The following is a 27,506-nucleotide window of genomic DNA, read 5'->3' on the forward strand; positions in this document are numbered from 1 at the left end:
TTGTGTCAAGTAGGATGAGGAATTCAGACAACTTGTTGATTATACTTCTTGCATTGATTAGTTTACATTTGAGATTGAGTTTGTGATCAGGGGTGAGATTGGATTGAGTTGAGTTGAAATTGGATTGAAATGAGGTAGTAAGAGGCTATCCTATTCGTTGCTTGAAGTGCTGGGGGGATCCGTTTATAGATGAGGGATGGTGGGTGGAGAAGTGTGGGATGGTTGAGGAGGGACAGTGGGTTTGGAGATGAAGGGAGGGTTATGAGTTTTGGTCCTGATGCAATCAGAGCGGTAGTCAATGTAGAGGTTAGTTTCACCTTGGTCACAATGTCTCCGGAGTTGGAGTAGTGTTAGGTCTGGTCTGGACCTGAGTTTGTTGTATTTTGCGTTATTTCTGGCGATGGAGTTCATGGTCTTGATGAACTGTTGTTTGGTAGTTTCATTTTTGCAGACTATTCTGCACAACCGGGGAGCCATTGATCCATCACTGTACTTTAGTACAGGGCCGCTTCTAGAAACCTCTAAGATATCATCAGGGGCAATTGATTGAGAATGATGGTTGTGGATGATAATACGAATATTTGATAGATTGGTTTCCCCATTTTCCTCTAGGCCAAAAAGTACGGCGTTATGGCGTTTTTGTCCCCGTTCCATGGCATCTTGCATCAGGGTGGAGATGTCAGTAGTAGGGTTTGGAGATAGAGGTTGTGGTGGCCTAGGTGGAGTATAAAGTGGTGGTGGTGGGGTGGTGTAGGGTACTTGTTTTGGTGTTTTAGCGTTTATCAGATCTTGGATTTTTTTTCTATGGAGGCAAGCCGTGGTTCCATGCTTTCTGTGTATGATTGTTGAGTTTTAGAGACTGCTGATAGGATTACATTGGACAAATTGCCAAGGGACTCTGGTTTGGGAGTACAAGATGGGCAGAAATAGTAGAATGAAGGATTATCTTGAAGAAAAGTGGCGACATGTTTATTTCTGTTAAGGCAGGTATGTTGAGCTGATTTTTTGCAGGAGTGACATTTTATAAATCCTTCTTGTATATTAATAGTGTTGTTGCATATAAAGCAAATGTTAACAGAATCATTTATTTGATTTACTTGGGTTTTTTTCTTGGACGGCATAGCTGCTGGGGTGAGGCTTAAAAAATCTATCTGTTGATTGTTGATTGTTGATTTGGTTGTATGAGAGCAAGTTAGAAGTGACTGCTAGGTTCCTTTGCAGCCACTAGGGGTGTTGGAGCATCCTGTAGAGCAGTGTTTCCCAACCTTTTTTGAGCTGCGGCACATTATTCATATTTTCAAAATCCTGGGGAACACTGAACCGGGGGGCGGGGGGGGGGGAGCTAAAGATAAGTTTGGACAAAAAAAAATCTCTTCCTCCATTTCACTCTATTTCTCCCTCCCTCTTTCTCTCTCTTCCTTCCTTCCCTTCTTTCTCTCTCTCCATCCCTCTTTCTTTCTTTCTTCCTCTCTTTTTTGCTCTCTTTCTCTCTCCCTCCTTCCCTTCCTGTATGTCTTTCTCTCTCCCTTGCTCTCTCTGCCTCTCTTGCTATCTCTCCTTCATTCTCTCTCTTTCTCTCTCTCTTTCTCTGTCTCTTGCTATCTCTTTCTCTCTCTCTCTCTCTGTCTCTCTTTCTCTCTCTCTCTCTTTCTCTCTCTCTCTTTCTCTGTCTCTCTTGCTATGTCTTTCTTTCTCTCTCTCTCTCTGCCTCTCTTGCTATGTCTCTCTTTCTCTCTCTGTCTCTCTTGCTATCTCTCTTTCTTTCTCTCTCTCTCTCTCTGTCTCTTGCTATGTCTCTCTTTCTCTCTCTCTCTTACTATCTCCCTTTCTTTCTCTCTCTCTCTCTTGCTATCTCTCTTTCTTTCTTTCTTTCTTTCTTTCTCTCTCTCTCTGTCTCTTTCTCTCTTTCTACCACGCCGACAACAGCGGCATCAGGCAGTAGCCAAGGGTGGTGGCAGAGCGGCTGACTGCGAGCGGGAGCCCTGACAGCGGCAGCTGGATGCCATATATGCTGGCGCTGTGCTGGGCATGGGCGTGGGGCTGGCACCTCCGGCCCAGCCAGCGAGCCAGTGCCAGTCCCGCAGCGCCAGCATGTACGTCTCCAGCAGCACGTCCAACCGCCACTGTCGGTGCCTCCACCATCTCCCCGCGACTGCCTGGGGCCACTGCAGCCGGCACCCTCCCACTCCCACCGCCAGTGCCCTCCCGCCGGGCCCCAAAGGACACTTGCCGCCGACGTCAGGGAAACTCCAGCTGGGCCAGGTGCTGCCGGTGCTGGTGCCTCCGACCTGGAGCTCCCACTCGCAGCTGTCCCCCGGCTACTGCCTGATGCCACAGCGAGAAGAATGAAGCTCTCCTTTTTCCCACCTTCCTTCTTTGGGGCCCAGCAGGAGAGTGCCGAAAACAGCGGCATCGGGCAGTAGCCAGGGGACAGCTGTGAGTGGGAGCTCCAGGTCGGAGGCACCGGCACCGGCAGCGCCCCACCCAGCTGGAGCTTCCCTAGGAGCTTCACAGCACACCTGACCGTGTCTCGCGGCACACTAGTGTGCCATGGCACACCGGTTGGGAAACGCTGCTGTAGAGATCTATAGCTGTTGAATGAGAAAAATTTTGGATGTGACTGCTGGGTTATTTTACAGCCACTAGGGGGGGTTGTAGCATCACTGCTAGCTGGGCGATTTTAGGATTATGAAGAACAGAGATTTGAGGAGCAGAGCTTGGTCTTTCAGCCACGTGGTAATGGCGGAGGTTGAGGGGAGGTCGCTGAGGGTAGTCTGTTGGGCATCGGGTCTTCGTGGGGGGGTCACTGAGGGCTCCAGAGGCTCGGGGGAGTCTTCCTGGCTTCTGGTGCTCCCGGTAGAGTCAGCTGGGTATTGGGGTTTCGGGGAAGGTTGCTGTGGGCTCCGGAGGCTTGGAGGAGTCCTCCTGGTGTCTGGCACTCATGGCAGTCAGCTGGGCATCAGGGTTTCGGGGGAGGTTGCTGTGGGCTCGGGAGGCTCGGGGTAGTCCTCCTAGCATCTGGCGCTCCTGGCAGAGTCAGCTGGGCGTCGGGGCTTCAGGCGCTCGTCAGGGCTACAGGGGAGGTCGCAGATGGCTCCGGAGGCTCGGGGGAGTCCTCCTTGCCTCTGGCGCTCCTGGCAGAATCAGCTGGACATCGGGGCTTCAGGGGAGGTCGCTGAGGACTCCGGAGGCTGGGGGGAAGTCCTCCTGGCTTTGGGTGTTCTTCGGGGCTTCGGGGGAGGTTGCAGATGGCTCTGGGGGCTCAGGGAAGTCCTCCTTGCTTCTGACGCTCCCGGCAGAGTCAGCTGGGCATCGGGGCTTGGGGGGGGTCGCTGAGGGCTCACGAGGCTCGTAGGGAATCCCCTGGTGTCTGGCGCTCCAGGCAGTCAGCTGGGCATCGGGGCTTTTGGTAGGTAGTTGGGTTCGGGGGAATCCTCGTGGCGTCGGGGTTCCTGGGGGATCAGATCAGCGTTGGGGGTTCTGGGTTGGTTTTAATATGGGATCTTCCTAAGCAGAGAGTGCTCACCTTCTGGATTACGAAAAGACCTCTGAGTTAAGTACAAGAAATTTCCTATATTTTGATGTTTTTCGCCATGGTCTGTGGGAGTAGTAGTTCCCTCCCTCCTTCTTGTTGCCCCACCGCAGCCGGAACTGCTGATTCTGCCAAAGCTGTTTTTCAAAACTCAGCATTCATTTTAAATGCAAGAACAAAGCAACCATTGACCTCTTGGTTGAAGAAAAATATAATCATGGGGTTGGGTTTTTTTTCTTCTGAACATAAGATACTGGTGGTGTTCTCTTTCTCCAGAGGAATTCCTTTTAGCTCAGGAGCTCACAATCCAGAATGTCCACTACAGAGGTGGTGGGTTCCTCCCGGTTCACACCAGTTCTATAGAAGTGGTAGCAATCCTCTGGTGATGTCACGGTGACATGACGGAATCAGTTCTGTCGGTGTCAGTCTGCGGATACTGCCATTTTATGGGGGGAGTTATTTGGGGGTGATTTTTTCAGGTTTTTTTCTTCTGCGCATGCACAGAAACTGAGTTTCCAGTACTGCACATGCATCACCATCTTGTTTTGGGCTTTTTTTTTAAAAAAACCCAGGGATTTTCAGCACTGTGCATGCATGCGGACACCCATAAGGTACACCACGCGGCTCAGGAGAAAACGAACCAGCAATGAAGTAAGATAGAACCCATCCCTGATCAGAGCAAAGAAGGAAAGGTAGGCAGAATGGATTTGGATGGATCAAGCTTAGATTTATTTTTTTAAAGACTGTAACTTTAAAATGTTTAAGAAAATACAAAGTGGAAAGAAGACACTTTGGAGGGAAAATGTACAAAGATAGTCCTCAATTTACAACAGTCCATTTAGTGACTATTGAAATTTACAATAGTGCTGGAAAAATGACAATTTTTCACACAACCATTGTGGTCATGTGATCAAAATTCGGATGCTTGAGAACTTGTTCATATTTCTGATGGTTGCAGTGGGGGGGGGGGGTCATGTGGTCATCTTTTCCAGCCTTCTAACAAGCAAAGTCGATGAGAAAAACCATGTCAAAATTCCATAGTGACTCCACCATTCCATTGAGAGAAAGGGGGGGGGGCCTCCTGGGTTTTGATTTATTAGCATTGCCTGTGCCAACAGATGTTTTACAACGCATCTTGAGATCTCTTCACCTTGGGGGGATGGTTTATGTGGGGGCAATGTCAGATATGTCACTTGAATGGAGAACAGAAGATGCTCAGGGAAACTTATGTTCTTTTGGTTTATTTATTTATTTATTTATTGGATTTGTATGCCGCCCCTCTCTGGAGACTCGGGGTGGCTAACAGCGACAATAAAACAGTGTACAATAGTAATCTGATATTAGAAATGATTAAAAATCCATTAATATAAAAACCAAACATACATACATACATACCATGCATAGAATTGTAAAGGCCTAGGGGGAAAGAGGATCTCAATTCCCCCATGCCTGGCGGCAGAGGTGGGTTTTAAGTTGCTTACGAAAGGCAAGGAGGGTGGGGGCAGTTATAATCTCTGGGGGGAGTTGGTTCCAGAGGGCAGGGGCCGCCACAGAGAAGGCTCTTCCCCTGGGTCCCACCAGGCGACATTGCTTAGTTGATGGGACCCGGAGAAGATCCACTCTGTGGGACCTAACTGGTCGCTGGGATTCGTGCAGCAGAAGGCGGTCCCTGAGGTAATCTGGTCCGGTGCCATGAAGGGCTTTATAGGTCATAACCAACACTTTGAATTCCCAGGGTTGTGGATTAAAGGGAATTTTTCACACTTGTGTATGGCCAGCCTCTGCATTCTGGCTAATGGGGAGGGGTCTCAACTTCTTTAAATCTCATTGTTTTGACTAAGGGCATCCAGACATTGCTTTGAATGGAATGCTTTTATATCTGTTTAATAAAAGATCCTTTTGAACTACCTGGTTCAGAGGTTCTCGCTTTCTCAAGTTAGACAGGGAGGCAATCCTTACAGATTCACTTAACAACTGGGTCACTAATTTAACAACTGCAGTGATTCACTTAACAACTTTGGCAAGAAAAATCATAAAATTGTGCAAAATTCACTTAACAAATGTTTCCCTTAGCGACAGAAATGTTGGGTTCAATTGTGGTTGTAAGCAGGGGTGGGCTACTGCCCGGACAGGGTGGGGGGACGCAGTGAGGTAGCGAAAATGGAGCTCCACCCTAGAGCCATAGTTCCCTCTAAGCTGAGCAGTGAGCAATCGCTCACTTAAAAATCATCATCAACTCAGAGTTTTCCAAACCTGCCCAGAAGCCGAGAGGGAAAGAGTGAGAGGGAAGGAGAGAGAGAGGAAGAGAGGAAGAGAGAGAAACAGATAGAAAAAAGAGAGGAAGGAAAAGAGAAAGAAAAAGAATGGGAGTAAGGAAGAGAGAAAGAAAATCAAAATCTAATTTGAAACTAGCTCAACTATTTAAGTGGCATTTTGATATTGATAGAGTTGCCCTATTATGAGCTCACTGTTATAGACACACAGTGCAGTATTTTATTTTGAAATTCTCTAAGGCAAAACAGGGTGGGTTTTTTATTTGTTTCTTTGTTTGTTTATTTAATTATTTATTTATTATTTCTGTGCTGCCCAGTCCCGAAGGGACTGCCGCTCAGACACTATACTTTCCGCTCACCCCCCCAAAAAATTAGAGGGAACACTGCCTAGGGCACCCAATTTGCACTGAAAGATATTGAAAGAAAATGCAGGGCATCCTGCATAAGCCACGCCCAAAGTGTGGTAGTAAAAATTTTGGGACCTTCACTGGTTATTAGTCAAGAAGTACCTGTATATGTCATTATTGTAACTTCCTCTTTCCGTTCTTCTTCCTTTCGTGATTCCTTTCATACACACACAGACACAAAGGTTTATTGTTGGGGTCCACTCAAAGGGGGCTTCTTAACAAATAAATGTTAATATAAACATAACCACAGGTTATCTTTCTATTTTTATTGGTTAGCAAAGAATAATGTTGATGATAAATGAAAAAGTGGGCATTATGTTCTGAGAAATTCCAAATGTTTTTGCTCAATCTGCTAAAACATTCTCAACTTTATAAAACTGAAACTTTTACTTACTAACAAACTTAACATTTCCCATAAAACCTGAAGTAGACATTCCTCTTAAATAATTCTAGTGATGACAAGTTCTGCTTTTTCCTTCCTCTTACCTGTTTCAAAATAAAAAAGGGTAATGTCTGTGCCTCCCTTTTGACTGAGATTGATAGGTTTGTTGGGTTCAGAAGAAGTACTTATGAACCAGCCAGGGAACTGGGCAGATTCAAAAGAACATGTTTCTGAGCTGCCATCCATCTTGCTGTAAAAACTGAAGTCCAAAAACTGCTGGTTTTGATTGTAGAGCTCCATAAGTTTTCTTTCCTAAGATAACATGAAAAAAATGTTAAAAGCAATATTAATAAAGGAGAATATTTGTAGCTCAGGATTGAAATTAAGGATCTTTGCTGCTCTCTGAGCTTGATTGTTTTCTTGCAGATGTTTCATTGCTCAAGCTAGGTAACACCATCACTGCATCAGACCAGTTCAGAGAGCATCAAGAACCCCTCGGAAGTAATACTGCAACAATAGATTGCTGGAATTGACTACAGGTTTGAGGTCCTAGAATTGGATGGGACCTTAAGGAGGTCATCTAGAATCATAGAGATCATCTAGTCCAACCCCCTTCTCAAGCAAATTTCTACAGAATCAGCGAGATGGAAGGGACCACAGAGGTCATCTAGTCCAACCCCCTTCTCAAGTCGGTGACATCTACAGATTCCCAAACAAATTAACAAGTGTTGGAAGGGACCCTGGAGACAGAGAGAAAGAGAGAGAGAGAGAGAAATGCAAAGGGAGTTTGAGAGAGGACCATGTAGCAGTGTGTTCCCCTGGCCAATTTAGCAGGTCAGAATTTGTCAAATGTGTATGGATGGAGGGCGGGGGTGGCCCCCTACCCCCACTTCTGGGGCCTCCGAGTTTTTGCCTCTCTCGACACTTTCTTTTGTCCCTTCCATCTCTATCATTCAACTGGTGTGTGTGTGTATGAAAGAGCAAACTGGCCCATTCTTTCCTTCCAAAAGTAGCATTTTGTTAGAACTGTTCTGATTGGATGGTGGCGAAGTGTCCCATGTGGCCAAAAGGCTGTGGCTGAATGTGGATTTTTGTGACGAAAGGACTGGGGCGAAGAGCTAGGGGCCTTTGGGCAAGGGAGAGAATGCAGCGGCCTATCAGCTGCTGCAGAGGAAAGAACTTCATCCAACTGGCAGAGGCAAAATGTCCTTAACCCATTAGGAGAGTTGAAGGGAAAAGGGATAACTAGGATAGAACAGTTATACGAGAAGGATGGGAGGGTAAATAGAAATGGTATAGAATGGTGGCTGGGCCAGGGAAGATGGTTACAATGTGTAAATATTTGAATAAAAGGGAGAATAAAGAAGCACTACTAAGGGAGGAGATAGAGTTAGATAAAATAATAAGAGAAAAAAGTGATGGCACCAAGGTGCAAGCAAGTAATATATATAAGATGTTATTGCAAGCAGATCCAAGGATTGACTAAATGGTGGCAAAGTGAATTACAAATAGATGTGTAAGAGATGAAGAATATAGTGGAGAATATAAGGAAAATCAAGAATATAAGGATTAGAGAAATGAGAAGGAAAATCTTACATAAGTGGTATCACATACCTGCTCAACTTCTTTGCAGAAGGGTGACATACAAGTCTAATTAATAATAATAATAATAATAATAATAATAACAACAACAACAACAACAACAACAACTTGCATACTTTCACCAGAATGTTAAGAATACTTGTTGGCATGGGTATCAAAATAAGGGGGTGTTTATGCATATGATTTGGGAACACCCGGTATTGCAGAAATTATGGAAAGAAGTGCAAGAGGATACTAATAAAATGTTAAATATATGATGGACAATTGCAGTATTAGACAGATGCAAGGAAATTGCAGTATTAGACAGAAGGAATGAGATAGGAGAATGTAGAGAAATAAAAGAAGCAACGATAGAAAGCGCTCAGGCAGTAATAGTCCTAGGCTGGAAGGATGCGACAAAATGGACAATACAAAATTATTATTATTATTATTATTATTATTATTATTATTATTATTAATTAAATTTGTAGATTTGGTATTGGTACATGGTGGATCATATTCAGTTTGAGATTATGGATAAAAGGATGAATTCAGCCAATGAAATTAAAATGGTATATAGAAAATATGCCCCCATTTTGGTGGAGGGGTATGAATATTATTTGGGGGTGGGCACTTTGAGCATTGAGCACATTGTTATGTGTTGTGTGAATGTTTTGTTATTTATTTTTAAAAAGAGAGAGAGAGCAGCTCCCCAAGATTATCACAGCTTCTTGACCTCAAGAACAAAATTAATTATTTTGTTTCGGAAACCAGTTCTTCACCAATGGAGATTAAATAAGAAATTACTCCAAGGAAAAAACAGTCTACTTGAATTTTGAAAAACAGCACCTTTGGGAGAATTAACAACTATAACCTCTCAAAATGAGAAGCAGATGGATTCAGGAACTGCTCATAACAAATATTGTCACAATAGTACTTGAAATTGCACTTTCAAACATAAAGAGTATGTAATTAGTGACCTAGTACCTCTTAAGCCAGGTTTTATATTTCAAAGCTGGACAGCTTAATGCTGTAAGTGGATTCTGTTAAAAACAAAACAGTTTGAAAGCATGGAAGGACAATATAAAGTCCATAAAATGATTACCATGTAGTCAGATATCTCCCATTGTGAGGTTTCTAGAACTCTACTTTGCTTGGAAGACCAGCCATAATGTATAACAAGAGTTTAGGCTCTCTGCTTCTTCTGGATCTTTTCAATTTAAAGAAAGCCAAATCCACATTTAAGACTTCACAGTAGCCTTCAAACCGTATTGAACCATACTATAAGCATATTTTTTTCCAAAATTAAAATCAAAGGAAAGCTTTCTCCTGACCTGGCAATCTTTTAGAAGAACAAAAATCTATCCAATTTCAAAATATACAATTGGTGTTGTGAAAGGGGAGAACAATGTTCCTAAGAAACTCTCAGGTATGCAATTTTCTCCATGTCTTGGAATTCAGCATTTCCACTTAGCAACTTCACTTAGGTAAAGACTAGCAGTTGTTTTTGTGGAAGATTTACAGGAAATCTGTAAATTGTGGAAGATTTACAGGAAACAATTTTAGTTGGTTTAAGGTTAGATTTTGTTATTGTGTTTGGGAGGGTGAGGGCTTAATATGCCTAGTGAGCCAAGCAGTTTTGATAAGAGCCATGGTGTCACAGTGATTAGAATGTAGTATTTCAGACTACCGTAATTCTGTCAACTGCCAGCAGTTCAATTCTCATTGGCTCAAGATTGATTCAGCCTTCTAACTTTCCAGGTTCAGTAAAATGACCTTGGAAGATAGCTGGAGGAAATATGCTGACTTAGAAAGGGCTGTAAAGCTCTATGAAATGGTATATAAGTCTAAGCACTATTGCTAGGTGCATTATATTTGGAAAACCCTAAAAATGAATTAATATAATAAGCAAGTTATATGTATTTCATAAATGCTGCCATTGTACAGAAGAGAAAATGCCAAGTTAGGATTACAACTCACCACTAAGTGTAACTGAGGTTGACCCTCACTGGACAATGTGCAAGACAGAGTGTGCAATCCATCCATGAGGCCCATAAAGATGGGTTGTTGTCTTGGATCTAAGGCATTATTGGGGAGCACAGCCATCCACACTTCTGGTGAAGAATGGTAGATAAAAGCCAAGATTAACTTCTTTCACTGGTTCAGAAAATGGGATAAAAAATTCCCTGATGTAATTAGAGAACAATAATATAGTCCTCAGCTTACAACCACAATTGACACCAAAATTTCTGCGGTTCAGTGAGACATTTGTTAAATGAATTTCTCCCTCCCATTTTATTACCTCTCTGTGCCACAGTTGTTAAGTGAATCATTGCAGTTATTAAGTTAGTAACACAGTTGTTAAGTGAACCTGGATGCCCCATTGACTTTGCTTGTCAGAAAGTCACAAAAGGAATCACAAGGCCCCAGGACACTGAAACCATCATAAATCTGAGCCAGTTGCCAAGTGTCTGAATTTTGCTCACATGGCTATGGGAATGCTGCAAAGTGTGAAAAACAGTCATAAGTCTTTTTTTTTTCAGTGCCACTGTAACTTTGGTCACTAAACAAACTGCTGTAAGTCAAGGACTACCTGTAAACTCTTTAGCATCCAATAGGAACATATCTGAGACCTCTTTAGAATTGCAGGTGGTAGGTGAATTGAGGATATAGCTAGTCTCATTCTCAGTATGGGTACTCCTTGGCTTACAACAATTCATTTGGTGACAGTTCAAATTTACAACAGCACTGAAAAAAGTGATTTATGTTTTCACATGACCATTGTAGCATCTTCTGGTCACATGATGAAAATTCAGTACCTTGATAACTGACTCATATTTATGATGGTTGCAGTGTTCTGGAGTCATGTTATCACCTTTTGTGACCTGACAAGCACAGTCAATGGGGTAACAAGATTAACTGAAGAATTGGGTTACAGACTGAATAAGTGATTCACTTAACAACTGTGGCAAGAAAGGTCATAAAAAGGGACAAAATTCACTTAACATATGTTTCATCTAGCAACAGAATATTTTGCTCCTTTGCAGCCATAAGTTAAGGACAACCTGTAATAAGATAATAACTACACAAAAGATCCTAAACCATAACACTTCCATTACCCACAATTTTAACATATGTCCTCTGACCAATGATGCTTGCCATGAATGTTCCCATCTATACTAGCCACCCAGAAACCCAAACAGATATTAAATGAGATGCAGAAAATGAAATTAGGAGCTATTTTCATTTCCACTGGAAGATTTCCTCATAGGAGAAGGACAAGAATGCTGCTGAGCTGGAAGGGGTGCAGTCTTTAAAAAGGACTTGTGAAAAGAACATGAGGCTTTTAGAAGGCAAGGTCTAGGTGTAGTGAGCACTAATAATACAGTACTACCTAGTTTAGGTAATGATGTTAGGGCTCCGATCCATGCCCTAATTAAATCATGAGCCTTACACCAGGCTTTTAAAAAAATCCAATTATTTATTAGGAGTTTACTGTCTGCTAGGACCAAATGAAGCCAACTCTGACCTCACTTAATTTACGTACCAGATCTGACCTGTTTCCCCCCCACTCCCACCCAAGATATGTCATCAGTCACATTCTCCAACAAACCAATTTTCCGGGTTGTAGACATCACTCTCCTCCAGCCACTGTGAGTTTCCATGGAGGCAACTTCGGTGTATCAGTTGGAATGTGCCTTGTTTTGACTGACAAACCAGCTTCTTGATGTAGCTGCAAAGTTTGGTTTACCATCCCCCTTGTCTATGGCAACTTGAGAGCAGGCCAGGGATGCTTTGCAAGTTGACAAATGAAACATCTCGAAAACAATCAACCTCAGAGAACACTAGGGATCCCACATTTCAACCCTGAGCTACAAATATTTTCATTTATTAGAGGTATAATGGCTGACAACTAAAGCTATAACAGCATTGGAAGATTTTTAAGAAGGAGGAAATGTTGGCTGAAGGTTCTGAATTAGACTGAGCAGTGATGGCTATTGATAGGAGAATGGGACAAAAATCTCAGAAGCAGAGCAGACATGATAAGGAGATGAAGAATGGAGAGAGATGAAAATTATATTTTCCAGTTTTAAAAGTTTTATTTATTAGTTTTTCAGTTTTAAAAACGTCACTATAATTTTATACAGATCTATGCCCGCTATCTTACATTTCTTACATCTCTTACATTACCTCCTAATAATTAATATTAAGGGACTTAGTCATTACACCCTTGTCATGGTCATATTGCATGTTTTTATGTCTCATATTTTTCATACATTCTTTCACATTTTAACACAGTTCTTTGTTTCAATTTTCAATCCATTTATACCATTTATACCGCCAGCTCCATGTCACCTTCCTGCTGGCCGAAACCAGCCAGGAGGGGCATGGGTCCAATGAACAGGTAGTGGAACTTACAGCTCCAATGGCCATGTCGACTTCATTGGGTGTTGCTCAACCCAGTTGGCAGGACTAAGACATGGCCCAGTCACCTCGACTGACTCTTTGTCAGTCGACACTGTTTCCCAGTTGGAGTCCAGGTCCACCCAAATCTGAGTGACTTTGCGAAAAAGTTGTTAAAGTCCTCAGCACTGCCCTGCAAAGGCTTCTCAACCCTCCCCATATTAAGGAAACAGCGAGTCATCTTAAACAGGGCAGCCGGACGAGATTCCACAGACACAATCATTGTGGAAAGATGCAAGGATTTTGCCACCCTGATCGCTTCCAAATAAATCTTAATATAAGAACATAATTTGGTTCAGTCAGATTCGGATTTACTGGTTCTCCAACACATCTCTAGACGTGTCTTCTGGTGTTTCATCCCCATGAGTTCCTCGGTAAACCAAGGAGCTATCACAGAGAGGTCGCAAAGGCACAATCTGGTCAAGAGCCCCCTTTGCAGCCATATTCCAGGTCATTACTAGATACTCTGCTGGATTGTGTATAAGTGAATCCAGTATCTCCCCAATGAAAGCCCATAGGGTCCATTAGGCATCTGGGGTGGAACCACCTAATTGATTCCACCTCCCTGCAGGGGAGGATTGGAGCCTTAAAGTCAAGCCTTGGCAGATAATGGTCTGACAATGACAAGGGTGTAATGACGAAGTCCCTTAATATCAGATCATTGCTCAACTGTCCTGAGAGGGAAACCATATTGGGAATGTGCCCCCCCTCATGGGTCAGACCCTGAATTACCTGAGTCAGGTCCATGGTTGTGTCAGGTCCATGGAAACTATGAACTCCTGCGCCAACTCAGAGGACTCACTGAGTGGCACATTGAGATCCCCCAAGACTAACAGCCTGGGGAACTCAACCACCAACCCAGCTACCTCCTTGAGTAGCGCAGGCAGGGCTGTTGCCACGCAGCTGGGAGGCAGATACGTGAGTAACAAGCCCACCTGAACTCCTAGGTCCAATTTCACAAGGTGGGACTCACATCTCAGTATCTCTGGAGCAGCAAATCTGTGTAAGCCAAAAGTCTCACAGGCTATAATTGCCACCCACCCCCCTTCCCTGTGATTGCAGCTGATGCCACACCTGAAACCCAGTTGGGCACAGTTGAGGGAAGCTTTATTCACTACCGTTATTATATTATAAATAATATAATATTTTCCAATGAGAGAGAGAAAGAAAGAGAATGTTTAGCCATTATCTTAATTCCAAATAAGGACACATAAGGTCTGTTGAAATAGACCAGTGTACATGTATGTTAAATCAATATTAAAAAGTTCATAAATGAGCAAATAGAGAACACTTAAGCTGCATAATGTTCAGTAGAATTCATTCTACAATTTAATTTTAAAACCATGACTTTATTCCTTCCATTCTGGTTATCAGTAAAAAGAAGCAATAGAAGGCAGGAGAATCCATACTTGGCTTATCTAACTGTAAATAACTTGCTAGTTCTTAGATTATATTAACAGACTTGGAAGGGACCTGGTAGATCCTCTAGTCCAGTGATGGCGAACCTATGGCACGGGCGTCACAGGTGGCATGCAGAGTCATATCTGCTGGCATGTAAGCCATTACCCTAGCTCAGCTCCAATGTGCATGTGTGTGCCGGACGGCTGATTTTTGTCTCATGCAGAGGTTGTGGAAGGATGTTTTTGGATTCCAGAAAGTCCCCGGGGAGATGGGGGAGGACATTTTTACCCTCCCCTGGCTCCGAGGAAACTTTTGGACCCTGGGTAGGGTGAAATACGAGCCTAATGGACCCACCAGAAGTTGGGAAACAGGCTGTTTCCGGCCTCCAGAGGGCCTCCAGGGGTGGGGGGAGGAACTGTTTTTGCCCTCCCAAGGCATTGAATTATGGGTGTGGGCACTCACACATGCTCTTTTGGCACCCGACGAAAATCTCTTCTTGAAAACCTCCAATGATGAAGTTCCCACAATTTCTGAAAGCAAGTTTTTCCATTGGATGAGTGTTCTGATTGTTCCTATTGGCAGAGTTGATTCCCCTTGCTAAGAGATCAAAAGTAAATAAAACTACTACTACTATTCCTCTTCCTTCTCCTCCTCCTCATCACAATAGGTGTTTTGCACTGTCTCCCAGAAAATCCAGAGAACTAACAAAAAGCGCATACATGTTCCATCAATCATACTGGGAGAAGACAATATAAATTTATCTATCAGGGTTTGGTACCTGTTGAATCGAAATCCAGATGGTTTGCTATCAGCATGCTGTTGACCATAAAGAGGAATTTCTGGCTAATATCCCAAATTCGGAACAAGCGGGGTCCCTTTAATCTTTGAATCTTATACACATTTGGTTTAGACAGTTTCAGATGTGACATTTTCATATCTGGAGAATATGCTATGGAAAAGATATATCTAAGTTACACAGAGATTCATTTTGCTTGAATTGTGCAAGCAAAGGAAAAGTATGGTCAGTTAGTTTGGTTCAGCACTGTGTTCAACATATTTATTTATTCGACTATGTCGCCCAGTCCTAAAGGACTCAGTATCATTTGTCAACTGCCCCATTTACTTTGGGAGTTGCAGCTCAATGGTGCAAGGAAAAGGTCAATAGGCCATGAACATCACTGTTTGACATGACCAAAATATACAATAGGGAATAACTGATTGGAATTATCTGTTTGTCATATTTATGTGTACATTATGTATAGATTTATTTTGTTCATTCAAACCTCCTCCAGAAATTCTACATAAGGTTTCTTCTTATTTCAGGCCAAAGAAACCCACCTACATTTCAAGAAAAGATTAAGAGACAAAGGAATGCTAGATTCCACACTACATACAGCAGACCTGGGCAAAGTGCGGCCCACGGGCCGCATCCAGCCCATCCACTGTCTGTAATCGACCCGCCAGCTATCTGTGAGTCTTGGTTTTACCTAGCAGCCGGCGTCTTGAACGCCAGCTGGAGATCGTTGGAGCTGCGAGAGAGAGAGAGAGAGAGGGAGGGAGGGAGGGAGAGAGAGAGAGAGAGAGAGAGAGAGAGAGAGAGAGAGAGAAAGACCTGCAGGCAGCTTGTTCTCCAAGGCAAAAGCCATGCAGGAAAAAGAGTTGAGAAGGGCTTGGAACACCCGTAAGTTTCCCTGCATGGGCTTGGGCAGAGTGTTCATACAGACATGAGAGAAAAGAGCTGCAGCTTGCAAAAGTCAGTGGGGGATGGGAAAGCTTGTTAAAAGCCATGCAGGAAAAAGAGTTGGGAGAGGTTTGGAACACCCAGTAAGTTTCCCTGTGTGGTTTTGGGCAGTGTGTGTGTGTGTGTGTGTGTGTGTGTGTGTGTGTGTGTGTGAAAGAGAGAGAGAGAGAGAGAGAGAGAGAGACCTGCAGGCAGCTTGTTCTCCAAGGCAAAAATCACCAGGAAAAAAGTTTGGATTTTGGAGTGGCTTGCCATACCCGTAAGTTTTCCTGCATGGGCTTGGGCAGAGTGTTCATACAGACGCGAGAGAAAAGAGCTGCAGCTTGCAAAAGCCAGTGGGGAGTGGGGAAGCTTGTTAAAAGCCACGCAGGAAAAAGTTTGGAAAGGGGAAAAAGAGAGGGGGGGAAAGGGAAGAGAAAGAGAGGGGGGAGGGAGGGAAAGATAAATGATACTACAAAAGTTTTTCTTTTTTATTAGAACCTCTGTAACAGAAGTCTTCAAACTTGGCAACTTTAAGACTTGTGGACTTTAATTCCCAGAATTCTCCAGCCAGCATAGCTGGGAGTTGAATTGTGGAGCTTAAGTCCACAAGTCTTAAAGTTGCCAAGTTTTGGGACACCATCTTTAGGTGTGCTGGCAATATAACAGGACATTCCTTATTTATTAAAATAATTTATATTTCACTTTTCCACAACCAGAATGATTTGCAATAAAATATGAAACTTCCACTTAGAAAAGAAAAGGAAAGGGGGAAAGGAATGGAACAGGAAAGGGGAGGGGAGGGGAGGAAGGAAAGGAAAGGAAAGGAAAGAAAGAAAATGGAAGAAAGAGAAAGGGAAGGGAAGGAGGAGGAGGGGAGAAAAGGGAAGGAGGAAAGAAATGAAATGGGAAAAGAAGGAAAGGAAATGGGAGGAGGAAGGAAGGGAGGAAATTATACAGTATTGGGTAGAACTGAGTTAATTTTATTAGTCCGGCCCTCTAAAACCATCCCAATTTCTCATGTGGCCCCATGGTAAAATTAATTGCCCACCCCTGACATACAGTAATATAGAACTCATGTATATATTACATAACTCAATTGGATAGTGATATTGCAATATTTATTTTTACTTCTTGCTAACATTTGGATCATGGTTAAAGCACCATGAGGTCTAGTCCTGCCTTAGACATGAAGGTTGGCTTTGTGATTTTGGGCCAGTCACTCTCTCTCAGCCCAACTCATTTTATAGTATTTTGTTGTGCAGATAATAGGAGGAAGTGTGTTGAATATGTTTGACACCTTGAATTATTTCTAAAAAGAATAAAGCAGGATGCAAATAAATAAAAAGTATGGTATAGATCAGGAATGGGCAATTAATTTTGCCATGGGGCCACATGAGAAATTGGGATGGTTTTAGAGGGCCAGACTAATATAATTAACTCAGTTCTACCCAATACCCAGACCCTGGCCTGACCTAAACACCCAGACTCACTCTATAGACCCCTAATTGTTCGCTTTACGGCAACATGGTGCACCGCAGTCACTGCGCTGGAGTGTTTGCATGGTTCCTGTGCTCAGCCGCTCTCGATAGGAGGTCGGGGTCCGCTCAGTGCGAGGATGAAAGAGCTCACCGCATTTACCAGGACTACTCTTGTTGTGTCCGTAATGGCTACCTTGTTTCAACTGTAATAGTTTCTTCCTGTTTAAAGCGCTGTCTGAGCCGAAGTCAGGAAGTCGCTCCTGATTGGCTCAGACGCGGCTGCTCCTTGCTTTGGCGGGAACCGCAAAAGTATAAAAGAAGCGGTTTCTCCCAGGCAAAGCAGATCGGTACTCGCTAAAGTCACTTGCCTTGCTGAGCTGTCACTTCTCTTTCTCTGAGCTGAAATAAAGTACCGTTCTAAGATTACCAGCGTCTGGATTAATTTCACTGGCGACGACGGAAGAAAGAAACCACGCTTGCACCATGAGCAACATACAAATCGGCCGGGCTCCCGAATTCTTCGATCCCGAAAAGACTTCATGGGACGACTACATGGCCAGTTTCGAGATCTTCCTCGAAGCTGCGGGCATAGAGGACGCCGACGCCGACCGAAGAAGGGCCATTTTCCTAAAATACTGCGGCCCAGAGATCCGAAACCTCGCCCAGACGCTCACCGAACCACAGCCAGCAAGAACCGTCGCTTGGGACGCCCTACAAACCAAGCTTGTGGGCCATTTCAAGCCCACGAAGCCAGCTATGGTTTTCCGGCACCAATTCTCGAGGATGGCCCAGACAGAGACGGAATCGATCAACCAGTTCGCAACGCGGCTTCGAACGGTGCTTGCCAAATGCAAGTTTGACAACCCGGAAGCTCGCCTCACCGATGCCCTAGTTTTCGGCATGAAAAACGCCTCAGTGAGGAACAAACTCCTCACCGAAGACGAACCAACGCTACAAACCGTGATCAAATTAGCTCAAACCGCAGAGGTCGCCGACGCCGCGGCCAAAGAGCTGAAGGAAAACGAACGGCGAGAAGTCATTGCCAAGATCGACTCCGCTTTTCACCGCGTCGAGGGATCAGACGACCTCAGCCCGTCAGCCCAGAACGAGGACAACTGCCTCCTGCTGCAAGACCAGCCGAGACAGCACAGAGCTCCTCACCACACAGCCCCTTGCGCCGGCTGCCGGGGAAACCACCAGCGCCAACGATGCCCCTTCCGGGATGCCATTTGCCGCCGCTGCAACCGACGAGGCCACATCGCCGAAGCCTGCAGAGCATCGGCGCCAGAAGAAACCATCTCCACACCGCGCAATCAACGAGGCCAACACCAGGCGCCCCAACCGCGAGAAAACCGACCTCCCCGCTTTTCAAACCGAAGGAACTACTCAGCCGCTAACCGCGACTACTCAAAAGGTAACACTAGATTTTCCGTGAATAACACGGCAACAAAAAATGGGGGCAAAATTGTAATTTCATTACTGCTTAACAACAAACCATGCTCCATGGAACTGGACACGGGGTCTAAATACACCATCATGCCATGGGAGAAGCTCAAATTATACATGCCTAATCTATCTAAAGATGACTTATTGCAAACCTCATTGGTGATTAGAGATTTTCAAGGGGGGGTAATCTCTGTGTTGGGCAAATTGAATGTACCTATTGTGTTTAAGGATGTTAAATGTACCCTCCCTATGATTGTGGTTACAGGGGCTAAGCATTCTCTCCTGGGTTTAGCATGGATGGAACCTTTAGGAATTGAAATTTCTGGAGTTTGTACTATTAGCTCGAATAGCATGCCTGATTTCCTACAAGAGTTCCCCGAAGTGTTTAGCCCCACTCTAGGGACTTACAAAGGGCCCCCCCATCTCGTTCTCTATTGACCCAAAGATTCCGCCTATTCGACTCAAACCCCGCAGGGTACCCCTTCCGCTCCTTCCCAAACTGGATCTGCAGCTAGACAAGCTCATAAGCCAGGGCATTTTGGTTCCAGTGGAGCAGGGTCCCTGGGAGACACCCATAGTCACGCCTTTAAAACCAGATGGCTCCTTAAGAGTCTGCGCTGACTACAAATCGACCTTAAATAAGGCTCTCCAACATCACCCTTACCCCATTCCAGTTGTACAACAACTCCTGCACTCCCTGGGGGAAGGGAAAAGGTTTGCAAAGATTGACCTCGCCCAGGCTTACCAGCAGCTAACAGTCGATGAACAAACAGCAAAAGCGCAAACAATTGTAACCCACAGGGATGCCTTTAAATGTACCAGACTGCAGTTTGGAGTGAGCATAGCCCCAGGCATATTTCAAAGTATAATGGAACGCCTATTAGCAGGCATAAAAGGGGCCATTCCCTATTTTGATGATATCTTAATTGCAGGGGAAAACCAGGAACAGCTAAACAAAAGAATAAGGGAAGTACTTAAGAGGTTGCAGGACAAAGGACTAAGAATTAAACCAGACAAATGTGTGTGGGGGACAAACAGTGTTGAATTCCTAGGGTATAAAATTGATGGAGAAGGTATCCACCCCACAACCGAGAAACTGAGAGCCATCAGAGAAGCCCCAGAGCCACAAAATAAGACAGAATTGCAAGCTTTCCTAGGCCTTCTTAACTTCTATTCCGTTTTCTTAAAACAGAAGGCAACAGTAGCAGAGCCTCTACACCGTTTGCTCCAGAAAGAAGCCCTTTGGACATGGGGGAAAACTGAACACGAAGCCTTTATTCAAATAAAACAGCTGTTAACTTCTAAGAGTGTTGTAGTCCAGTATAGCACCTCATTACCCATCAGGCTTACGTGCGACGCCTCCCCGTATGGCGTGGGAGGGGTGTTGGCTCACATCTTGCCAAATAATACAGAGGCTCCAATTGCTTTCTTCTCCAAAACAATGACAGATACCGAAAGGAACTATAGCCAGCTAGATAAGGAGGCTCTAGCTTTAGTGGCAGGGGTGAAGAAATTTCATAACTACCTTTTTGGGAGGAGTTTTGAATTGGTTACAGACCACAAGCCCTTACTGGGACTTTTAGCCCCCGACAAGCCTACTCCCCCATTTATATCCCCAAGACTAATAAGGTGGGCCCTTTTCCTCTCAGGATACCAATACGAACTCATCCATAAAGGGGGTAAAACCATCAACCACGCAGATGGTCTCAGTAGGTGCCCTATGGCAGAATTAGTAGTAGACCCTGCCCCATCTGCAGATGTATTAATGATAGAACTAGATGACAAACCGCTAGTCACGGCAAAGGAGGTGGCTACACACACACACAGCAAGACCCCCTCCTAAAACAAGTAGTAAATTGTGTACTTAAAGGTTGGCAAAATGACTCGTTGAAACCTGAATTGTGTGATTTTAAGACTAAACGTTTAGAATTGTCATATGTAAAGGGTTGTTTGTTGTGGGGGGATAGAGTGATCATCCCTAAAACCCTAAGGGTAAAGGTACTTAAAATGTTACATGTAGGCCATCCTGGGATTGTCAGGATGAAAGGCCTAGCCAGGGGACATTTATGGTGGCCAGGTTTAGATGCAGACATTGAGAACTGGGTAGCCAAATGTGACCCGTGCCAAGAGTCACGGCCTAACCCCCCCCAAGACAACCCCAGTAGAGTGGGAGCAACCTGCAGGACCATGGTCCAGAATTCATATCGATTTTGCAGGGCCAGTGGGGTCACAATACTTCTTAATAGTAGTCGATGCATTTTCTAAATGGGTAGAAATCATTGCAATGAGCAACATAACCACGTGTGCCACCATCAAGGTATTGAGCAGACTGTTTGCTACCCATGGTTGCCCAGATATCCTAGTATCTGACAATGGGCCACAACTAACAGCCAGACAGTTTGAATTGTTTTTAGACAACCTAGGAGTCAGACATGCACTCATCTCAGTTTACTCACCCTGGGCTAATGGATTGGCAGAACGTTACGTTCGGGTAGCTAAGGAAGCCTTACGTAGGTCAGGCCCTGGGGATGTACAACAAAATCTGGACCAATTTCTGTTAACCCAACACATCACCCCAAACTCGCACACGCACATAAGCCCTGCTGAGTTGCTAATGGGTAGGAAATTAAGGTCACCACTAGATAGATTACACCCAAGGTTCTGTGAAAATAACCAAATGTCTGTAAAACCTGAAAGAGAAATGTATTTGGGACAAAATGTATTTGTTAAGAATTTTGATGGGGGTGTAAACTGGAAAAAAGGAATTATTGTTAAGCAAACTGCTCCAAAGACATATGTTGTAAAAATGGAGGATGGTCGAATGTGGAAGCGGCACATTGACCACATACGTAAACGTGCGGAAAATGCTCTACAGCAAACCGCTAACACGGCCTCTCCCAACTCTACAGACGACAACACGCTACCCGAACTAATTGACACGCAATTGGACTTATCGGGACGAGGGGAGGCCTCCAGCGACGCCGAGCCATCGTCCTCCTCCGAAATCAGCAACCAGCAGGCCGACGCACAAGCAAGGCCACAGCCGCACCGGGAGAGCAGCAGCGAGCCAACTTCCACCGTCGAGACTGAGGACATAACTGAACTGCGCAGGTCCGAGCGATCCGAGCGAAGACCAAGCAGATTGGACGATTTTGTCACATGGCTTTCCTAATGGATGCATCCAAACTAAGGAGGGAGGGGTGTTGTGTCCGTAATGGCTACCTTGTTTCAACTGTAATAGTTTCTTCCTGTTTAAAGCGCTGTCTGAGCCGAAGTCAGGAAGTCGCTCCTGATTGGCTCAGACGCGGCTGCTCCTTGCTTTGGCGGGAACCGCAAAAGTATAAAAGAAGCGGTTTCTCCCAGGCAAAGCAGATCGGTACTCGCTAAAGTCACTTGCCTTGCTGAGCTGTCACTTCTCTTTCTCTGAGCTGAAATAAAGTACCGTTCTAAGATTACCAGCGTCTGGATTCATTTCAACTCTGGTTCCTGCTTTCCTCATGATTCATCAGGAAAGCAGGAACCGGAGGAGTCCCAGCAGACACGGTGAGCTCTTTCATCCTCGCACTGGAGCAGACCCCGACCTCCGCGAACATATCACAGATAGCGGGCGGGCCGGTCACAGACAACGGGTGGGCTGGATGCAGCCCATGGGCCGTCCCTTGCCCAGGTCTGGTATAAATTGTATAATTTAGATCAGGGGTGGGAAAACTGTGGCTTGGGAAAACTGTGGCTCTTTGGCCCCTCTGATCCTCACAGTTGAGCTGTGGCAGTGCTTGGAGTGCGCTCTGTCTCTCTCTCTCTCTCTCTCACACACACACACACACACACACACTTTTCCTCCTCTTTTCTTTTTGCTTCCTATAATTTCCTGCCCTGCCCTGCCCTTAGTAGGGAAACTGGCAAAGCGTTCTGGAGCTCTACTTGCTATTTGTTTTGTTTCAATCAAATTGACCCGGCTTGCAAAACTGGTTTTTCTAGTAACCACAGTAGGAGGTCACTTCCCTCATTGCCTGTCCTGTAGGGTAAAAGCAACTGTTTTACAGTAATAAATCTGTTTATGCATATGGATTAAAAAAAACTTGCTTGAGCCAAGCTTGATTTATGAGATTGATCTCATACACACATACACAGAGAGAGAGAGAGAGAGAGAGAGAGAGAGAGAGAGAAATGTTTGCTTCAAGACAGCAGATATCAACCCTGTGAGGTGAGCTGAGCTGAGAGAGAGTGACTGGTCCAAAGTTACCAGCCTAAGGCAAGACTAAAACTCATAAAACTGTTTCTAGTTTGCTGCCTTCAGCACTAGACCAAATTGGCTTTGGATTTCCCAATCTAACCAACAGCACCGCTATTTACTGGTGGTTCCCATCCAAATACTAACCGGGTTTAATCCTATTTAACATTTCTAGATCAGGCAAGTTCAACTAGGTGCATATCTAACACTGGATTTACTGGGGATTTTTTTAGTTTGTGCTACCAGCGAAGACAACAATTTGGAAACTGTAAATTCTAGTCCTCCCTTAGGCACAAAACTAGATGGATGATCTTGAAGCAGTCACACTCACAGCTCTAAGAAGGCAATGGCAAACCACTTCTGAAAAACCTTGCAGATAAAATATCAGGAATTTATCCAGGCAGTCTCAGAAGGAGACATGATTGAACAAAAGAAAAATATCTGTTCCATCTTTCCTATTATTATGTCTGATATGTTCAAATCTGACACTATCAGAGGGAAAGTGTGTGATCACTCTAAGTTGTTAAAGCTCAACAGCAGTACATCAATTCTCTTAATCTTATGGTGACATAGATTTTAGGTTTGTAAATTTATTCTCTGTTAGTTTTTAGTTTATGGCTCATAATTCTATAAGTATTTTATGATAAATATATTTTACATTATTAAATTGGGACTGTGTTTAGAAAAAAACAAGCAGAAAAGTAATAAGTAATTTTCACCCTGCTGTTGTCTCAACTGTTGGAATAATTCCTTCATTTCCTCATCCCAGCTCTTCTTATGGCTTTTACTCTTCTGGAACTCCATTTCTACTATTTATTCCAGTTACTCCAGGTTGCTTCTTGGAGAAGTTTTCCACACTTGATCCTACTGTCCTAAGAGAATGTATTGAAGGGAGTTGAAATCATAAGGTGTGATTCCAGAGAGATTATAGAATAGAGACACTACTCAGCGCATTCTGAACATTGGCCAAATGGAAATGTCTATAGGGATTTTCAATAATCTAGGTCATGGTTATACTAAATGTGTTTTTTCAAAAGGCAACAGGACTTTGTTTTTCCTTGAAAACATTTTGCTTTTCATACAAGAAAAGCTTTTTGGATGAGAAGGGAAATATCTTAAAGAAAAAAAAAGAAAGTCCAGTTGCTTCTTGTGAAAAAAGCACCTTTGGGACACCAAATGGAGAGATTTCTTCTGCTGGAAAGAGATCTTTTGGTGTTTCTAGACACTACAGTGGTACCTCTACCTAAGAACACCTCTACTTTTCTAGATAAGAACCAGGTGTTCAAGACTTTTTTGCCTCTTCTTAAGAACATTTCCTACTTAAGAACCTGAGCCTGGAAAAATTTCCCAGGAACGAATGGCATGAAAGCCCGGCCAGTTTCCTGCCATTCCCCCATTAATACCAGCCATCTCGGACTTTTCTGGGCTGCCAGAGGAGCCTTTTGGTGGTGCTTAAGGAGGCTTTGGCAGTCCAGAGTGAATGAAGCATTTTCCTTTCTCTGGGCACTTGGAGAGGGAATAAACCACTTCACTATGGTGACTCCCTTGCGCTGCCTTCCATACACCCAGCGCAAGGTTGCCTCCCGGAGCGTCTGGGCGTGGAAATGGCAAAAGGGGGCACTTCGCCCCGACCGGATCAATTTGGCTTCGACTTCTGTTCAGATGATGGTGAATGTGATTTCACCGAAACGTTGCATAGACATGCAAAATATTACATGGGGCAAAACCCGAACTCAGAACAATCTACATGTATGTATGTATGTATGAATGTATGTATGTATGTATGTATGTACGTACATACGTATGCATGTCACATGTTTTTGCTGAATTTGAAAATTAAGGGAGATTAGGATAGATCTATTTTAGCCTTGTTCTGGCCTCATCAGCTAGCCATAACTTCACTGGGATTTGAATTCAGAACAAGGCGAAAATAGATCTATCCTGGTCTCTCCCATCTTTGTTAATAGCTGAGACCAGTCTTCTACATAACAAATAACAGCCATATTAGGAATTGCCAAAGCGTTCATTACACCATTATCCAGCAAGGCTCAGCCAAATGTGAACTCAAAAACACAGCCTACAAAATTGCCCCTGCATGGCACCATCGGAGTCTGACAACTAATCAGAGTGCATTTCTTATACAGCAACAGGAAGCTCTGAACAGAAGTTATAAAAACTCAAGGACTCTCAGTAACTGCCCTTTTCTCCTGACCCAACATCTGGAAGCATGTGATCCACCTTTTCTGTTCATACCATGTGCTCCTGTCCTCTATTAAACCTTCTTTCGAAACAACTTCCATGAATCCAGTGTCTTTATCCCCACTTGGAACTGAACCCAGAAGAATATTATTTCCAACAGGGTTTAATCCATTTCCCCAAAATTTTGCCATCACTCATTCATGATTTACATGTTTATTTTCTAATGAAAAGTGGGGAAAGTGAAATTTATTTACAGAGTGACACAACTAATAGTCCTGATGCATATCATGGTATCAGGTTTTGTCAAATCTGCTTAATAAATTGATTAGTTTTCTCTGCAAAGGACACTGAGAGACAGAAACCTACACACAACCAGGTTTAATAGCAAATTCAGCAATATCTCAAGATCAAACTGATTAAAATCAAGAAGCAAGATGAAGATTTTTTTAAAAAAAAGAATAGCAATTCAGAAAAGCCTCAGGAACCCAATTATTTAAAACTCCACAAAATTAATTCATAATCTAATCTGGTCCTCAGATGACTACAACAATATATGGCAAAATTGGCCAAGAAAGAATTTAGCATTATGGAATTTCTTAGCCCTGGAAAGAATGTCCAAAAGTATAATGAAGAAGATTGTACCTGTCCTGGTGTAACAATTTTTCTTTAGCCAAAGATTCCTTCTCTGTGTCCACCTCTGATATTTTACACCATTTATAGCCACTCAATGACATTGGTGGGTGTGCCTTCTAAGTGAATGGGAAATAGTCCCATAAACGGTTTGGTGTAAAGCTTTTTCTTCTTTAAGGAATGATTTAGACAAACATTTCCTTGTCTGAAGAATGCTTAATTGTATCGTTTAGGAGAAGAATTGTCATTAGAAACATTATCAAGTGTTTGTGTGTGTGCATGCATTTAAACTACGTGGACTCCTTGTGGAGGAACAGGTCTTACCATGGTCAGATTTCACAAATACTATGACAAAGGTATTCAAGGGTATAATATACCTTATTATCTTGCTCAAAATATTTCCTTTCTGCCAGGTGCCATTGTCTCTGCTTGTGAGATGGTTGCAAAAGAGGGTCACATGTGACCTCAGGCCACAGCAATGGTCATAAATATGAAACGACAGCCAAGTTTTGATCACACAATCGTGGGGCTCCTGCAAAGGTTGTAACTCATAACCCCTTCTGTTATGTCTGGAATATTCTGTTGCCTGGCAAAAGTTAAACTTATGTAGTTGTTAAGCAAAATAGACTGTATACAATAGAAGTTGTTTACCTGTTTTCCATTGGCTGCCGCGGCTTGGCGCCAAAATTGTATCGCTGTCAAGTGTCTCCTGTTGCTGGGCTGGAAAGTATAAATGGAGAGAGCCACCGGTGTTACACGCTCTTCTCTAACTCGCGTACGGGCTGTCACTGTATCAGCGTCTAGTTAGAATCCTTCTGAAATAAAGAATATAAAATTAGTTACTGCGTTCGAAGTCATTTTACTGGCGACTAATCTGGATCTGGAGACTAATAATTAATTATGGCGACCCCATCGATTACCCAGCCGCCGGAATTTTTCGATCCAGAGCGGACAACCTGGACAGCCTACATGGCTAAGTTTGAAAATTTTTTAGAAGCCGTCGGCATGAAAGATGCGGACAGCGGCCGGAAAAGAGCCCTATTTTTGAATTATTGCGGCACGCAAATTTTCGACCTACCTGAAACTTTGACGGACCCAGAGCCGGAAAATTCGGTCTCGTGGGACACTCTAATTTCTAAATTGGCTTCTCATTTTAAGCCAAGTAAACAAGCTAGAGTCTTCAGGTATCAATTCTCCCGGATGGCTCAAGCTGAGGGAGAATCTATAAACCAATTTGCAACTCGCCTCCGTACCATTTTATCTATTTATTTATTTATTATTTATTACTTAGATTTGTATGCCGCCCCTCTCTGAAGACTCGGGGCGGCTCACAACACATGTCAGTTTGACAATCTGGAGGCACGATTAACTGATGCCATTATTTTTGGGATGCGAAATGTCTCCATTAGAAACAAACTATTAGCGGCAGATGAGTCCTCTTTACAGGATGTCATTAAAGCCGCTCAAACAGCTGAGGTGGCTGAGGCTGCGGCTGCAGACCTCAAATCAAATGACAAACTAGCAACGGTTTTTAAAATTGCTGAGACAACACCTGCCACCACCTGCCAACATGAATGCAGCGCACCGGAGATCGACCCCTGCGACGAACATTGCTGCCAGCTGAGGACCCCGCCATCCAGACCTGCTCGTCAACCCTTCCAATCGTGTGCTGGTTGCCGCGGTCAACATGCCCGCTCCAGATGCCCCTTCAAGGATGCCTTCTGCCGCTGCTGCGACAAGAGAGGCCACATCGCGGAGG

General features: G+C 43.9%; 1 protein-coding gene across 1 annotated transcript; it reads right to left on the reverse strand.

The window, feature by feature from the left end:
• Positions 1–6,571: 6,571 nt before the first annotated feature.
• Positions 6,572–25,783, reverse strand: LOC139174874 (interleukin-36 receptor antagonist protein-like). The gene is made up of 5 exons (XM_070765548.1): positions 25,760–25,783; positions 23,638–23,790; positions 14,819–14,989; positions 10,156–10,289; positions 6,572–6,906 (listed from the first exon to the last, which is right to left on the reverse strand). Exons 2-5 carry the CDS (start codon positions 23,720–23,722, stop codon positions 6,652–6,654), a joined length of 645 nt encoding a protein of 214 aa, XP_070621649.1. The 5' UTR covers positions 23,723–23,790; positions 25,760–25,783; the 3' UTR covers positions 6,572–6,651.
• Between the last annotated feature and the right edge of the window lie 1,723 nt (positions 25,784–27,506).

This window comes from Erythrolamprus reginae, chromosome 12, assembly GCF_031021105.1.
Source record: "Erythrolamprus reginae isolate rEryReg1 chromosome 12, rEryReg1.hap1, whole genome shotgun sequence".
Classification (NCBI taxonomy): domain Eukaryota; kingdom Metazoa; phylum Chordata; class Lepidosauria; order Squamata; family Dipsadidae; genus Erythrolamprus; species Erythrolamprus reginae.

Excerpts from the sequence above, each read along its gene's own strand:
- LOC139174874 (XM_070765548.1), bottom strand. The coding sequence starts at position 23,722 with ATGGAGTTCCAGAAGAGTAAAAGCCATAAGAAGAGCTGGGATGAGGAA. Across the intron at positions 14,990-23,637 it reads ACAGTTGAGACAACAGCAGG|CATATTCTCCAGATATGAAA; the intron begins GTGAAAATTACT and ends TCTTTTCCATAG. Across the intron at positions 6,907-10,155 it reads AACCTCAGTTACACTTAGTG|GAAAGAAAACTTATGGAGCT; the intron begins GTGAGTTGTAAT and ends ATGTTATCTTAG.